This window comes from Henckelia pumila, chromosome 2 (assembly GCF_033568475.1).
Source record: "Henckelia pumila isolate YLH828 chromosome 2, ASM3356847v2, whole genome shotgun sequence".
Taxonomy (NCBI): Eukaryota; Viridiplantae; Streptophyta; class Magnoliopsida; order Lamiales; family Gesneriaceae; genus Henckelia; species Henckelia pumila.
Window position 1 is genome coordinate 98801363 of NC_133121.1, and position 18328 is coordinate 98819690.

Here is an 18328-nt window from a genome sequence, read left to right on the forward strand (position 1 = left end):
ATGTCCCTAACCAATCACAACACACCATTTGATTTCCAAAGATAAAGAATACGATAGAGCCCACTTGTATAAATACTTACTAGCACTTCAACCAAAAATCAACCACTACTCCAAAACAATACAATTAGCAAAACCAGCCTTCTACAAACAGCTATGGCTTCATCTACAATGGCTCTCTCTTCCCCAGCCTTGGCCGGAAAGGCGGTCAAATCACCATCAACTTCAGAGATCACCGGCGCCGGGAGGATCTCCATGAGGAAGACTGCTTCAAAACCTGCTTCATCCGGCAGCCCGTGGTATGGCCCCGACCGTGTCAAGTACTTGGGACCATTCTCTGGTGAGTCCCCAAGCTACCTCACCGGTGAGTTCCCCGGAGACTACGGGTGGGACACCGCTGGACTCTCGGCAGACCCTGAAACATTCGCCAAGAACCGTGAGCTGGAGGTGATCCACAGCAGATGGGCCATGCTTGGAGCCCTGGGATGCGTCTTCCCAGAGCTCTTGTCTCGCAACGGTGTGAAATTCGGTGAAGCCGTGTGGTTCAAGGCTGGTTCACAGATCTTCAGCGAGGGTGGACTGGACTACTTGGGGAACCCGAGCTTGGTGCATGCACAGAGCATATTGGCCATCTGGGCTAGCCAGGTTATACTGATGGGAGCTGTTGAGGGGTACCGTATTGCCGGAGGGCCATTGGGAGAAATCACTGACCCACTGTACCCAGGTGGCAGCTTCGACCCATTGGGTCTTGCTGACGACCCTGAGTCATTCGCTGAGTTGAAGGTGAAGGAACTCAAGAATGGAAGGCTTGCCATGTTCTCCATGTTCGGATTCTTCGTTCAGGCTATCGTCACCGGAAAGGGTCCATTGGAGAACCTCGCCGACCACCTTGCAGACCCAGTCAACAACAATGCATGGGCCTACGCCACAAACTTCACTCCCGGCAAATGAATTTCACTGTTCAATTAAGGATGTATCCGTTTGTAATTAAACTTGTGAATGAATGAGTCGATTTTTTCCAGTGTTCTTATTCTCTTTAACAATTAAGCTTTATTTAACTCAGAACAAACTAAAAATATGTTATCACATTATTTACTCTAGAAATGAATATTTTATAAAAAAAAAAACCTTGAGAGAGGAGTCGGAGGTGTGAAAAACTAAACAAAAGAAGGGAATTTTTGTGTTCGAAGTTCGAACATAGGGGCAAACCCAAGTTTTGTGTGGAGGATACCAATAACTCCTATATATGTGGACACTTCAATACCGGCTAGTTTTGACTCAATAAAAGTGTCTGAATATCTACTTATTCCAATTTCTCGAACTTTTGGAAGAACTTTTTCTACCAAGGGATGTGCTTGAAATCTCCAGTATCTCTTTATCCTTTGTAGAGGGGCTACGCATCTGGAAATTCAGTAAAGATGGCCAATTTGGACCAAAAATCTTTTAACAGTTTTCCTTCATTAATACATCTATACAAAAGCTACGAGAATTCATGACCATAAGACAATGGATCGGTCACGATTAAGACGTTTGCTCACAAATAAACACTACAATTTCTTCCCTTGATGGCTACTAAAGATGTAGCAACATGAATTTAAACTGATACAGAGTTTGACACAGCCGCAAATATATCATTTTGAACGAAAGGACCAATTCTCCTTATGTACATTTCCATATCCTAGCTCATAACCACGTTGTTGAATGGAATCAAAATTTTTTTTAAAAAAAACTCAGAGCAGAGAGTACCTCAAATAAACCTCTGATCGGAAAAGGGGGCAGGCAATGAGAATGGTTCAGATCGAATCTTGTAGAGATTTCCCTAAACACCAACAAAGTTGAGATCGAATCTTGTAAAAACAAGAAAACAAATAGAAAATTAGACCAAAAAATCTCTAATCGGAGAGGAGAGTCGGCGCAACGGGCGGATGGCGGAGGAGATCGAGCATAGCAGCGGTGGAATTCTGCCCTGGATAATGAATGCCAGCTGAGGTCGGAAGATTTAGAGAAATAGCCCTAGTCCACGGTTCGGAACAGCAGACATTTTGGAAAAAATATTTATTTTTTTTAAAAAGTGTTTTTTTAAAAAAGTTATGTGTTTGGTTACAATAGACGTTTTAAAAAAAACACTTATTTAAGCTCACATAACTGCTTTTTTAAAAGCCAGAAATTTTAGTTTTTTGGCTTCTGCTTATGTTTTAAATTTAAAAAGCATTTTTTTAACATTTATCCAAACACTAAAACTACTTCTGTTTTTTTTAATAAAAACACTTTAAAAAGCTGAACTTATTTAAGTGCTTTTTTAAGCCAATAACTTTTGTTTCCAAACGGACTCGTCACATATTCAATTAAGCAAATAGCCTTCTTCTAACTTAATAAGTATTTAGTGTATCAATTTACTTAAATACCCTTCCAAGCCTCTATTAAAAAAACAAAAACAAAAAAGCGTCCAAATTTCTATTTTAAAAAATGTGTGAGAATGGATATTAAGAATAAGACTAATCCAAATAGTATTTACATAAAAATTCAAATAAAAATAAAAGAACATAAACCATATCATATACATGCTTATATTGATACAGGAGCAAGTATATGTTTAGCAAGTAAACATATACTTCCTAGTCATTATTGTAAGAAATATGATAAATGATTAAAAGTTCGAATAGGAGATGGATCAATTATTATACTAGATACAGTAGTAGAAAAATTAAATATCGAAATTGAGAAAACAAAATTTGTAATACCAATTATATACCAAATAGAATCAGGAATGAATATTATAATATGAAATAACTTTTTAAGACAATATATTCCTTTCACGCAATTTGAAGATCTTGTAACTTTAAACAAGGGATCTTCAATGATTTATATTCCTAAAATACGAACAGCAGTTCGTGTAGGAAATGAAGGATTCACAAATAACTTTCATAAACGAAATACTAATCCGATAGAATTAAAAATAAAAAAAATTTTAATGGTTAATCCTGAAAAGGAAATCATGAAGAAATTTCATGATATTTGTTCTGAAAATCCTCAGGACAAAATTAAGAAAATAAAATTATTTATTGCTTCAATAAAACTTAAAGACCCTAATATCACAATCTGTGAAGCACCAAAAAGATGCAACATGGATGACGTAAAAATATTTGAAAAAAAATTTCAAGAATTACTCAAACTTAAGATAATCATTCCAAGCAAGAGCCCACACTCTTCACCAGCCTTTTATGTCAGTAAGAAAGATACTGATAAAAAAAAGAATGGTAATTGATATCGAAAAATGAATAATGCAACAATTATGGATGGATATTACATCCCAAACAAGGATGATTTACTATATTATATAGGAGAAATGAAATATTTTTCCAGTCTAGATTGTAAATCAGGATTCTGGCAAATCCAGCTAGAACCACAAACACAATTACTTACATCATTCAGTTGTCCAAAAGGACAATATCAATGGACTGTATTACCTTTCGAACTTAAACAAGCACCAGATATTTTTCAAAGATATATGGATGAATCTTTTAAACCATATGTAGATTTTTGTTGTGTTTACATAGATGCCATATTAATTTATTCAAAAACATTAAATCAACATTATAAAGATCTCATGACAGTATTAGATATTTGTCATAAAGATGGAATTATACTTTTCGAAAAGAAAGCACAATTATTTAAAACAAAAATCATTTATCTAGGATTAGAAATAGAAGACGAAAAACATTGTTTGCAACAACATATACTTAAGAAAATTCATGATTTTCCTAGTGAAATCAAAGATAAAGATCAATTAAAAAGATTTCTAGGATTATTAACATATTCTGGAAATTACATTAAGAAACTTGCAGAAATCAGAAAACCTCTTCAGGTAAAACTTAAACAGGACTATAAGTGAAAATGGTCGAAAGAAGATACTAATTACATAGACACTATTAAAAAGAAAATAATTAGTAATCTTCCTGAGTTATATTTTCCTTCAAATAAAGATATAATAATAATTAAGACAGATGCATCAGATGAATACTGGGGAGCATGTTTAAAAGCTTATACGGGAGAAAGAAATTTAGAAGAACTAACTAAAACAGCTACCAGGAATAATGAAGAATTATGTAATTATACATCAGGAACTTTTCAAAGTGCACAACTAAATTATCATTCAAATGAAAAAGAATTATTAGCTTTAATATTTACAATTAGAACTTATGAAATTTATCTTATTTCTAAACCGTTTTTAGTAAGAACGGATAATATGAATTTAACATATTTCAAGACAAGAAAAATATCAAGAAATGTAGGGAGAAATGCAACAATGTTAATTACATGGCAATTGGAATTGAACCATTATCAGTTCGAGATCCAGCATATCAAAGGAACGGATAATTAATTACCCGATGAATTAACCAGAGAACTTCATCCAAATTATACTATCCGTAGTAACGGAATAACAAAGGAGATCCTAAGTGATTCAGAAAATGACCACGAGTCATCCGAACATGCATCAGAAAGCATGAGGAATATAAATTGATGAAATAAGATTTATATTCAGAGACATAAATTATTTTATGACTTTCAGTCATCTGAACATGCCTCAGAAAGCATGGGGAATATAAATTGATGAAATGAGATTTATATTCAGAAACATGAATTACTCTATGAGTAAAACAGAGTTAAATTTCTAACCATTTTATATATATATATATATATATATATATATGTTTCTTTTGCATGATGGAGCAATTAGATCAATTAAAAGAACAATTGATTGACATAGATGAAGAAATTCAGATTCTTCAACAAAGAAAAAAAAATAAATGGAAAAATTCAGAGGATAAAAGAAAAGATGACAACATCATCATCATCCTCACCAAGAACACCAATTAAGTTAGCAGCTCCATTTGACAAAATAATGGAGATGAGTCAGTGGTCACAGCCAGCACTGACGACAAGGAAACAGAAAAATAAAAAGAAAAGAAGAAAGAACCGGTGGTCACAGCCAACACCGAGAAAAATGAAAAAGAAGAAAGGACGTTTAAAAGCGCGCTTGAAACAAGAGAAAGAAATATGGTCAATTTGCGACCACAAAAACTAATTTTTGAAAAAACAAATTTTTCAGAAAAATTCAAGACTTAATTCTTTGAAACACTAAACTATTTGAGAATAGCCAAATCATCTGCAGGATCTTGGCTACAAACTTGTGACACACAGAGCATATCAAGAGCAAGAACACTGCAGGGTTCTCCAGCGCATGAAGTCGCAAGATTCCTTTCAAATGGATTATTAAGTGGATAAGAAGTCAGTCCCAACAATCAAGAGATAGAACTATTTTCATATCAACTGAGAAATAGTATTATCCAGTTCAAGAAAGCAGTCTTTAAGGACGATCCAGTATTAACATTGAGTATTCACTCAACCCTTCCAGATTGGGATGATAACAAATTCTATCAACCAATGGTACATATTCAATGTCGAAAAAAAAAGACAAGTTCTTATTTGAAGGATCAAATGAAGAGAAACCAGTAATGGATATCTCAACACTTCCTGAGATAAGAATAAAGACATTGATTGACATTATCTCAAAGACAAAAAATATTGATGGAAACTCAAAAGTTAAAATAAATTTTGCAACCAGTAAAATTTTATTAACCACTGGACACAAAGAGAAAATCCAAAAGAAAGAACAAGCCATGTTAGCTCAATTCGAAGCTCCGATTTATGAAGCAAGAGTTGACATGACCAGAGAAACACAACAGATGCTATGCAAGAAACTAGGTACAATAATTTTCACTCACAAATGTGGACATTGTCAAAAGACATAAGAAGAGACAAAGGAAACAGCTGTCAAAGAAGAGAAAACAATAAAGAAATGGTCTAAAGCCACTAGTGATACAGACAGCGAATTATCAATGTAATAAAATTATAATCGTGGACCACACCACGTGTAAAGGCATCCATTCAGACGAAAAATGAACTGTTTCCATTATGTATTGTCGATGAGTGGTCCCTCATCACTTTTATTTATTATAAGAGTAAAGAGAATTTTATCTCTTTACGCGTCTTATCTTTTCACGCGTTTTTCAACTTTGTAAACTCCTCTATATAAGGAGTTGTGTTTGTAGTAAATGATATAGAAACTTTTCAGTGCAAAAATTCTCTTTCATGCATTGATATATCTTCTGAATTTCATAAGAAGAAGAATAGCTTATGAATAATCTGAAGACGAATTGTAAAATCATAAACAAATGAATCAAACCCTTGGCTAAGAGAAATATAGCCAAAGGATTGAAAATCTAAAGATAGATGTATCTATCTATTTGAAACGATTTCCTTGACAGGTAAACTCTGGAGCCCGTTGTATGTCGCTGAAAAACACAGGAAGTGGAAAATGACTAAAAGGGTTGAGCCTCTGCCAAATCAAGAAAATCGAAGACAATAGATAAGGTATAACTTAATCTTTGATTTTAAATCCTTTGTGCTATTAATCCAAATAAATCATGTCGTTCTATTTTATAAGAAATGGAAAATTAATAATTAAAAATTGGTTTGAAACAGAGGATGATCATGAATATGATACATTTCATGAATATCATACAAATAATTTTGATCTAACTATATTCGAATCAGTTTATCAACTAAGGGTTGTAATAGTAATGTATGAATGGAACCAAATTGGATTCAAGTCGTTTATTTGTTATAAATAAATTTGTAAATATGCCTGGAACGACTATTAAATTAAAATATGCATAAAAGAATTCAAACTCAATTAAGGATTCCGCAATCTGGTATCAGAGCGGTAATTTATTAAATAGATCATGGCATTAGGATCAAAGAAGTCAAAATCACTTCTAGGAAAAGAATTTGAAGAAACGCTTAAAGAAACAAATATGTTTACAAGATCTGGAAATGAGATTAAAGAACAAAAATACTGGATTAATAAACGATGTACTTCAGTACGATCAAAATATAAACTTAGATATTCAATCTGGCAACTAAGAATATTAGTTTCAGAATAGATATGACTAAAGAACAATTAAAGGCTCATAAAAGAGCCCTGAATCACTCTTCTATTCTTGAAAAAGATGATTTAATAATTGAAGATATAGTAGATCATGAACAAAAACTTATAAATCTCGAAAAGAAAATATCTTCTGTTATTTATTGATGGCAGATCTGGTTATGTTAAAAAATAAGCTTTGTTATCGAAACCCGATCAACAAAAACAAAATAGTAAGAATAACAATTTTTACTAAATGGAAAATGTATGAAAGTACAAAAATAAATATTTTTAATTTATATTCTCAAAATATAAATTTTGATATAGAAAATTGTGAAAACAATTTGAAACATCTTAAGAATTGTCAATCTTCAACTGATAGTTTCGAAGATTTTTAGAATTTATTAGAACAAATAGATTCAACAAAACGACTTTTAATAGCTTTAAGAAAATTAAGAAGTTCTATTATCTGTTAAAATGACAGAAGTAACAATTCCAAATCAAAACAGTCAGATTGATGAATCTGAAGAAAACCAAGAGTATAATTTGAATATTATATTTAATCAAAGTAAGTTTGATGAAATACAGAAAATTGGATTTTCTAATTCAAAAACTAATCTAATAGATCAACCAGGAATATTAAGTAAGATTTCAGATTTTATTAATCCCAGGAAAAATTTAATTTATTATTCGATTCGTACAAAAGAACGATCATGTAAAATAAATAACGAATTAAGGTCTAATACTCTGAAGTTATTAACAACTCAAGATATTGATATCATCATGGCAAAAGCCAGTGAAAAAGAACGATCTGAACTGAAATATGTTCATATCGGAGGAATTGAAATAATAATATCAGCTCATTATCGAGAAGGAATAGATACACCAATTGAAATCACAGTTCGTGATAAAAGGATACGAAATTTTGAAGATTCTATCCTTGAAAAAATTGAAGAAATTTTATGTTACAAAAAGATGAAATTTTGTATTTATCCACAGTACAATATATCTCTTTTTGATAAAAACATAAATGATGTTTTAACACTAGATTATTACTTTTATAGAAATAATCTTATGTTAACAGGAAACCATCCAATCAATATAAACTATGTTGTCGGTTTAGCAATGAGTAATAATTCTCAAACAGGAATAATTTCAACAAAACCAACTATTTCTGTTGAAAGAATGTTTGAAAATATTACAAGGATTGAACACCCTCGAAAGACATTTATTGAAGAAATAAATCCCTATAAAAAATGGAGTTCAGATGACCTTCAAATCACAAAACATTCTGTACTAAGAAGATCATTATCATTTACTAGAAATGATGAAGATATACTAGAAAAAATTGGAACAATGAATCAAAATATTCTTAAAATTAAACAAGCTATTGTTAATGAATCAACTTCATCGTAATGACGTCCTTAACAAAATTAGAAAAATATCTAGGAGATTTAGAGGATAAGATTAATAAGATTAATCTAATAATACAAGAATTAGAGAAAAATATTAAAGAATACATTGACTTAGCTACGACTAGATTAATAATTGAACAAGAAAGACATAGTAAAGAAATACTAAGCTATCTTAAAGAAGTTCTTTCAAAGGATAAAGGAAAAGGAAAAATGGAAGAAGAATCACCATTCAAAATTGAATCATGGTATAGAAATCCCCTCATTTAGGAAAAACCAAGTATGGAGATGTTTAGTGAAACAGATCAATCTGATTCTGAGCAAATAGGAATAAATACAGAAGAAGTGTATCATTCTCATCAAGAATCAGAACAATATAGAGATATGGATATTTCAGAGTCTGAATCTGAAGATGATTCTAGACCACAAGTAACACTACGAACATATGAAGGCAGTGGAATTAAAACCGAAGAATTTGAATATAATAGAGACCATTACTCAGGAACCTATAAGGATATTAGAGATATTCTTAGAGAATCAAAAACATCAGGGTTTGTAAAACAAAATATTTTAGATTTAGGATATTCAACAGCAAAAGAAAGAAAATCAAGGATAGACCATTGGGCAAATGAGCTATCAGTACAAATTCAATTAACACCATTATTAGACAAAAATGAGAATGTACAAGTTATAACTCATGGAATGATAAAAATGACTTTAGTAGGAGCAGTGAGAACTTGGGCCGAAAACTTAGTAATAACTAATCTACCACAAGGAATGACAGGACATCGATATTTCGAATTATTTGTCGATGTCTTGTATCAAGAATTTTTAGGAATTTCTAATAATCACGCTAATTTAGTAGCCAAAAATATAGAACAAAATAGAGCAATTTTTATTTTGGATAATATTAAATTATGCAATTTATGTTATTTAGAAGAATTTATTAGTGATTATGAAACAAACTATTATCAATCAATATATGCTGATTAAAAGGAACATTATAAATTAAGTATTTTTAATAAAATACTGAATATTCCAATAAATAGTAAAGATGAATTTTTAACTAGCTCTTATGCTAAAACTTTGGGAGGAGCTATTAAATTTATCAAGGATATAATAACAAAGAAATGTCATGAGGTAACATTAAATAAAAGAATATCTAAATCTTATAAACAAAACAATAAACTTTGTTGTGATAAAATGGAATTCACAGTAAAAGAATATGGCTGTAGAACAAACATGCCACACAAACATCTAAAACGGCAGAAATATAATAAACCTAATAAACCTTATAAATCATTTAATAGGAAATTTATTCCTTATAAGAAAAAAAATTTAAAAATAATTTCTTCAGAAAACCTTATAGAAGAAAATTTTATAAAAAGTTTGATAACAAAAAATCACCTTGCCCTAAGGGTAAAGGAAAGAATTGCACATGATGGTTGTGCAATGAAGAAGAACATTATGCAAATGAATGTCCAAAGCGTAACGAAAAGAAAAACAAAGTTAAACTTTTAGAAGAACTACACACTATTTGTTTTTATCCAGTTAAAACAATTGAATATTCATCTGATGATGAAAATATTTATTATCTCACAGAATCAAGTCAATCTACTTTTGAATCAGATTCAACATTTGATGACATTACTTCAACTTAATCAAAAGGGCATTGTTGTCATTACTAATAACATTTATATTATAAATATAAGAAAAGTCAACAGACCCTTAAACTTAAAAGAAATTTGTAAGAGAGTCATTTTTGCAAATGACCTGCTGAGGGAGGGAGAGACTGGATTTTATTTTATATATTTTTAAGAAAAATATTTCTTATTAGCGATCAATATTTGGATTTGGTTCCAAATTAGAGACCAAAATAATTACCAAGACCTAATTTGTACGGAAAATCAATCTGTTCCAAAATTGAGACAAAAAATATATATATTATTCGTTTCAAAATTAGAGACCGGATATAAAATCTCGGTCGCAAAAAAAAATAGATTTCTTTTGGTTCTATGATTTTTTTCACAGAACTAACTGAAAAGACAAGTTATCACAAGTTATCATATAATAAAAGACAATGTGATTTTTTTTCACAAAATATTATTCAAAATTTTTGGTGGTATATGAGATTTCTGTTTAAAATTCAACTTAATTAATGATATTTGTGAGATTATGTGATAAACTTAAATTAAAATTAGACTTTTTCGTATACTCGTATGCTAATTTTTTTAAGAATTAATTCAATTTTAAATTTTGTTTTAATTAAATTCTAAAGTAGTCCAATTTTTATGAGCAAAAATTATATTTATTTTTGAAATTGTTTGTTGGAATGTTTTTTCTCATTTAAATTGATTTTTAATTTAGAATTTATATCTTGACAGTTATATGAGTGGATTATTGTAATATTACAATAAATATTTTCATATATTACTTTACGAATATAAAATAAAGTTTCAGTAAACAAGAACTTCAAATTCTTGGATGTTGTATGGTTTTATTATTACTAGCAAGAAAGATTGAATCAACGCAACTCATTTGGATAGACTTTTCCGTACAAGACCAGGCGCCGCATTCACAGAACATATCAGTGTAAGTTGATGTCAGGGAATGTCTGCAGAAAAGACAAGTTAACAGCCATTGATTTGAATTCAAAAGAACTGTTGCCCGCCGAGTATAAATACTCATCAAGGGCATCGGAAATCGCATTCGGCTTCTTAGAAAAGTAATCGCACATACATCTTCGTTATCATAGGTAAACTGAAGGTATTCAGTTTACCCACACACAGTCAGTTGAGGAGCAAAGGGCTTTTATCAATGTCATATTAAAAGAGCCAAAGAACACGATTGAGCATAGCATTATATCAGACCAAATAGGATCATATATTGCTCAAGTGTTGAGTTGTATTTCAAGTGTTGTGATTTCACTTTTATTAGTTGAGGTGCTGTAAACTTCATTGAAAAAAAAGTATCTGTTAGTTGACCACATTCTGCACTTATCAAGTTGGTCAATTAACATCGACACACGAGAAAAAAAATATTCAGTTGACCAACCTCAATTGAAATTTATTTTGAAGTTTAAGGGGTCAACTGCTACAATGATTTACCCAAATGATCACCCCCCAAACACGATCCCATCAAGTGATATCTAAGCAGTTTATCTCACCGAACAAATCGTAACAAGTGGTATCAGAGCGATGTCTTTTCTCACTCCAGACAAATGAATTTGACTGTTGAAACTGTGCTCAGTCGAGATTGTATTGTCGCTCAATTACTGTGAATTATAAGAATATAATTAATGATTTTTTGAGTTGAATCTGAGTTATTTTATTGTTTCATGGCATCGCAAGTATAGATGCATGTCACTGCATGCTGTTCATCTTCCAACATTTAGAATCATGGCATATAATAATTACACACGCACACACACACACACACACACACACACACACATATATATATATATATATATATATAATGCATTAAACGTTTATACATCTAAAAACAATTGCATGTTGTTAGGTTTGGACAGTCTGAAATCACAGAAATACCAGAAATAACTTTTTGACTTTAAGAGATTGTGTTATCTTTCAGTGTTGTCAACACTTCAAGAAAACACTATGCAGCAAAATAAATAAATAATAGTAAATAACACGAAGATATTTATGCACAAGTATTAAATACTTGTGCGATGCCTCATGGCGAAATAATCACTAGAAAATCAAATCAGTTTACAAAACCCAACTAGTGATTGTTTATAAAAAATCTAATTTTCTCAACAGATTGAGAAAATAAACGACTTCCTAAAAACTAGTAATAACTAGAATAATAAACCAATAGGAAGTTCTAAGCCGAAAAACAAAAACCAAGGATCCACTTTCAGAACAACACTTCACTCGTGTGTTTTTCAGTGTTTTCAACACTACTTGGCAACACAGTGTAACAACGACGAACACTCCAGAAATTCTTCAACAAACGATCTTCAAAGCTCCAGAATTTTTGTAGTGAATTATTTATATATTTTGCTCTCAATGTTCCACTCTCTTGTCTCTTGTCTGTTCTGATCGGTTCATGCACTCCCTTTTATAGATCTTCAATATATTTTCATAAATAAGATCCTACAAAGCATGGAAACAATGTATAATCAGAAATCAAATAATTCCATAAAGTAATAATAAATATTACCAAATTTAAAACTTGTATAAGAAAGGCAAAACTCTAGAATTAAGAATTGAATGCAATTAGGAAATAATTTAAAAGATATGTGCACGACATGTTCTTTCAAACTTTCCTTTTTTTGCCTTTCTGGACAAAACACACACACAAGTTCAAATAACTCCTCCTAAATTATACAGCCAAAGCTCCCCCTGAATTTAGTCAATTCAAAACAACGTGTTGTGTGATTGTGTTGGCGACACAGACTCTCAACACTTACTAGATCAGAGTAGCAATTAGTGTAGTAGCATATCAGAGAGTAATAAGGAGCACAAACTAATCAACTCAGAAATATATTACAAACTTAGAGCAAAAACAAAAATAAAAGATAAGATAAAGATAAAAGAAAAATCCTAAAACCAATTATGATAAGAGCATGACTCTAATCATCTTCCTCTTCAGCTTGATCAGCACTTGATCCTACTCTCCTTTTTTGTCCAGAGGGCCCTGGTAGTCCAAGTTTAGTCATGTACTCAGCTAAAAAAGCTTCATAGTACTCGATATCAGCTTTGGCTTGAGCAATTTTCATATCAGCATGAGCAATTTGAGCGCGAATTGCAGTAGAATTCAACATAAGAAGAGCAGTATTATGAATGGTCATGGGTGGAACAAACTCAGTGTTGGCAACACTGGGTACAACACCAGTCCATGGTAGATCAATCTTTCTATTTCCCTTCAGTAAACCAGGTGCAATCTTGATAAGCTCATCTCCTCCAATCAAATCTTCATCATCCTCTTTCTTGAAGCCTTGAGATTCCAGCATACCATAGATCAACGAAGGAAAAAGAAACTTGGTTGCTTTCCAACCACCTTTTCTAAAAGACATAATATTGCCAAACACCAACTTTCCAAAGTCCAATGGAGCTTGAGTTCCAATGGCAAACAACGCAAGGGCTTGTGGTCTAGTAATCACTGTTGTATTTGTAGATGGTGTCCAATTACTTATTGCGATCTCATGAAGCACAGAAAAGAAAGAAGTAAGCTTTGCAGCTGACAACCTATCCGGATGCAGAGGAAACTTTTGAACCATTATTCCAGTGATCACATTAGTGATTTGATCAATATCCTCAGAGACTGCATCATCTTCTACATCAGAAGTATTGTATTGCTCATTGATCAGAATAGGAGTGAAATCATACACCTTTCCTCGGATGTACACTCTTCTAAACTTAAATGATTCTTCATCTCCAGTCCTTGTATTCAGATTGCAGTAAAACTCTAACACAACTCTTCTTGAAAATGGTCCGGCAGTGGTGACAGTAGAATATAAATTCTGCTGGTTTAAGAAAGTCGCCAAGTTCTGCTTCTCAAAGGACGCTTCATAAATATTTCTTTCTACCCAACAATCTTTGCCAGAAAGAGCTTCCCATTCATCAGCAGATTCCTTTGAATAAAACTGAAGATTGTATGCCTTAGCAGGATCAATCTCAGTGTCAGATTCCTCAGCAGTGTTGGCAACACTGTCATTAGCAACTTGTTCCTCAGAACTCTCAGAATCAGCATCCTCATAATCTTCTTCCTCAGAACTCGAAGAAGATGAACTATCAGACTTCTGGGGCCGGTTATCCTCATATTCTTGCATCATTTCCGCATCGGGTTCATCATCATCAGATGGAACTTGTGAGGATACAACGGGTTTAGCCTTGGACTTCCGAATTTTAGCCATGAATGTGGCTAGAGAAATTTCTTCATCAGTAGAAACTGGTGCCTCTGTGGTTGTCTTCTTGGAATCATCAACAACAGCAGCACTATATGGCTCTTTCTCAGTAGAGGCCACATCAGTAGAATCTTCATCAGTTGAATCATCAACAGTAGATGAATCTTCATTATTTGATTTGGTCTTTTCAGCAACAGAGGTTTTTGGTATTGCAACCACCTCAAAATCTTGATCTGCAGAATCATCTCCAGAGGAAAAATCTGGATCATCTAAAATAGGATGAGAAGTCTTCCCCTTTCCACAAAATTTCTTGTTTGTAGTGAAATCAGGGTTGTAACTATTGGCAGTGTTGGGAACACACGATTCAACATTGAGAAATTAGGAGGATTCTCAAGGTTAATCTCGTTTCCGGGTTCTCCTGGAGCAAGTTCTGCCAACAGTGTAGGTTGAATGGCAGCAGGTACGATTGCGAGGGTAGGGTTTTCAGAGGAAACCTCCAAAGGCTTGTCTTTCTCTTGGTAACCCATCTCCGATCGTATATCTTGGGAATCAAAATCTTTTCATGCCATTATCAACAACAATTTTACAGTGAAGGTTTCGAGGAATATTTTGCAAAGAGAGTTTAGAAGGATAGAATATGATGAGATCAATTTCTACAGTGCTAGAAATATATAGGGATAAAGGGTTCAAACGGTAAAAAAATCACAATCCCTATCTATCATATCAGACTTGAAATCTCCCCCTAACGGTAACAATCCTCAACAGGTAAAAAAATCTCTTAATTAAGGAAATTAAATTTGATTAATTAAGGATACCCTGAAAACTCTCACTTAAGAAAAAAATCAATATTCCCCAAAAATAAATAACTTCACATCGAGTTTTAACTCCACTGAAACATGTTCAATCACAAACAATTCAATTTTCAGCAAGTTGGGCAATTTTTCCAATTTTGTTCGTCTTTTGAACTTTTAACCCTGAGCACGATATGATCACAGTAAATGCAAAATGCATGACCTAATTTATGTCTAAAACAGATGTAATGAGATTAGATCAACAATATAATGCATGCAAAGTATGTGCAGCACGTGTTAAGCACCAGTATTGGCAACACTTCCCAACAAAACTGTAGTCTTCAAAATAATTTTGAATTTTTCACACTTCCAGAGCCATGTTATACTTATTTTTTATTTTAGTTCACAAGTGGTAGCCTGCACACTAAAAGAACGGTCTTCATTGGACTTTTTTAGGTAGCTTTTTCCAATTTTCTTCCGATTTTAGTTTGATTTTCAAGACATTGGTCACTGAAATTTTATCAAACTTGTATTCCAGATATGCGAAACCACTTTTCATATTGGACAAGATCATGGAATACACGAACATCCCTCAACTACTTCGTGGTTTAGTTAGAACACATTATCATGACAAGTTTTTTCTAAAAAGAAATTTTTGTAGAAAAACTACAACAAGTTGATCAGTGTTATCAAACAATGCAAAACATAGAACATTATGACTATGCAGTATGCCTAAAGTCCTAAAAATGCACATGCATGTTTGGTGTTGTCCTCCAGTGTTGGCAACACTTAGGGACAGCAACCGTGAGTGCTTATAATGAACACATATTGAGAGATTTTCTGAGACTGGAGAATCTCTCGAAGTCTAATGCTTTTGTAAAAATATCGGCCAGTTGGTTATTGGTTCCAACAAACTCAATATGGATCATGTCCTTCTCAACTAAATCTCGAATGAAGTGATGTCTTATGTCAATGTGTTTAGTTCGAGAGTGTTGTACTGGGTTTTTTGATATATCTATAGCACTTGAGTTATCACAATGCAAAATTGGAGTTTCACTTTTAAGACCATAGTCTTGTAGCATTTGATTCATCCAAATTAATTGAAAACAACAACTTTTCGCTACCACATATTCGGATTCAGCAGTGGAAAGTGACACACAGTTCTGCTTCCTACTATACAATGAAATCAAGTTGTTATCCAAATAAAAACAACCACATGTGGTGCTTTTTCTCTCATCAACATCTCCTGCCCAATCAGCATCACTATAGCCTACCAAATTTGTATTGGTTTTCTTAGTGTACCATAAACTCAAGGCTAAAGTACCTGCAACATACTTCAAAATTTCTTTTTACAGCTTTCATATGTGTGACTTTAGGATCAGATTGATATCGGGCACACAAATACACACTGAACATAATATAAGGTCGAATTGCACTCAAATACAGCAAACTTCCAATTATACTTCTGTACAGAGTGTTGTCAACACTGTCAGCAACACTGTCTTTGCACAGTTTTTCATTAGTTCCCATTGGTGTTTTCATATGTCTAACATGATCAGTACAAAAATTCTTTACCAATTTCTTAGAATATTTGCTTTGACACAAAAAGATTCTATCACTCATTTGTTTCACTTGTAATCCTAGAAAATAATTCAACTCACCTACCATGCTCATTTCAAAGGTAGCAGTCATGCTTTCAACAAAATCATTCACAAGTTTTTGAGATGAAGCACAGAAAATTATGTCATCAACATATATTTGACAGATAAGAATGTTACCTTGTACTTTTTGAACAAAAAGTGTTTTGTCTACCTCACCTCTTTTGAATCCAATGTCAAGCAAATACTCCGTGAGCCTTCCATATCAAGCACAAGGGGCTTGTTTCAATCCATATAAGGCCTTCTTAAACTTATAAACATGATCAAAATGATGTGGATCTTCGAATCCCTTAGGTTGTCTTACATATACTTCTTCATTCAAAATTCCATTCAAAAATGCACTTTTGACATCCATTTGAAAAAGTTTCATTTTCATATGGCATGCAATGGCTAACAACAATCTAACAGATTCTATACGGGCTACAGGTGCGAAGGTTTCATCAAAGTCCACCCCCTCAAATTGTGTATACAAGGAGCTACCAACCTAGCTTTGTTCCTTACAATATTTCCCAATTCATCAGTTTTGTTCTTAAAAATCCACTTTGTTCCAATGATATTACTATGATCAGGTGGAGGAACTAAGATCCATACATCATTCTTTACAAATTGTTCAAGTTCATCATGCATGACATTGACCCAAAATTCATCTTTTAAAGCCTCAACAACATTTTTTGGTTCAATACTTGACACAAAACAAGAATGTCTTACCTGAGCGTATGCGGAAGTCATGCACACTAACCCTGCCATCTTTCTATAATCAACTTTCTCCTTTCTTTGGGTTGGAATCCTTTCTTGTGCATCTCCTATAATTTGTGAAGTAGGATGGTTTTTCTGAATTCTTCTTGGTACATCATATCCATCATCTTGTGATGTTTCTCCAAAATCATCCTGATCTCCTGTACTCTGTTCATTCAGATTCAGTGTTGGACTCAGTGTTGTGTTGGGTGATTTTTCAGGTGGGACAACACTAGTGACAACACTGGAATCAGTCTGGGGTTTTACAGTATCCAGCATATCACCAACAGTGTCTTCAATTCTTTTCCCCTTCAGATCTGCATAATCATCAAATACTACGTTAATAGATTAAATGATAGTTCTAGTTCTCAATTTAAACACACGATAAGCTCGACTATTTAATGCATATCCAAGAAATAAACATTTATCGTTTTTTGAATCAAACTTGGTCAACTGCATCATGTCATTCAAAACATAACAAATTCATCCAAAAATGTGAAAATATTTAAGGTTAGACCTTTTTCCCACGAGAATTTCATAGGATGTCATAGTAGAATCTTTTCTTAAATACACCCTATTGGATATGTGACATGCAGTATTTAAAGCCTCAGCCCAAAATATTTTTGCAATATTTTTTGAGCTTAACATAACCCTTTCCATGTAAGGCCCGAAAATATTAAATTATTAATTATGGGATTTGAGAATTAAATTCCATATTATGGGCTAATATTGATTTGAGAAATTATGGAAATGATAGATTTAATTTCCGAGCCGAAAATATTTAATTTGAGAATTTACGGATTTTGAGAATTAAATTTCGGAAATTCTTAAATTAAAAGAATAAATATTCGATTTGAATATTTATGGAATTTAAG

The 18328-nt window shown here is 32.5% G+C and overlaps 1 protein-coding gene across 1 annotated transcript; it reads left to right on the forward strand.

Annotated features, from left to right (window-relative positions):
* The first annotated feature begins 17 nt into the window (after positions 1-17).
* Positions 18-1018, forward strand: LOC140881473 (chlorophyll a-b binding protein 3C, chloroplastic-like). Its single transcript, XM_073286811.1, has one exon. The coding sequence runs from the start codon at positions 154-156 to the stop codon at positions 946-948; it is 795 nt and encodes a 264-aa protein (XP_073142912.1). The 5' UTR covers positions 18-153; the 3' UTR covers positions 949-1018.
* The last annotated feature ends 17310 nt before the right edge of the window (positions 1019-18328 follow it).

What these genes read in the sequence shown, in the direction of transcription:
- LOC140881473 (XM_073286811.1), top strand. Translation starts at nt 154, where the DNA reads ATGGCTTCATCTACAATGGCTCTCTCTTCCCCAGCCTTGGCCGGAAAG.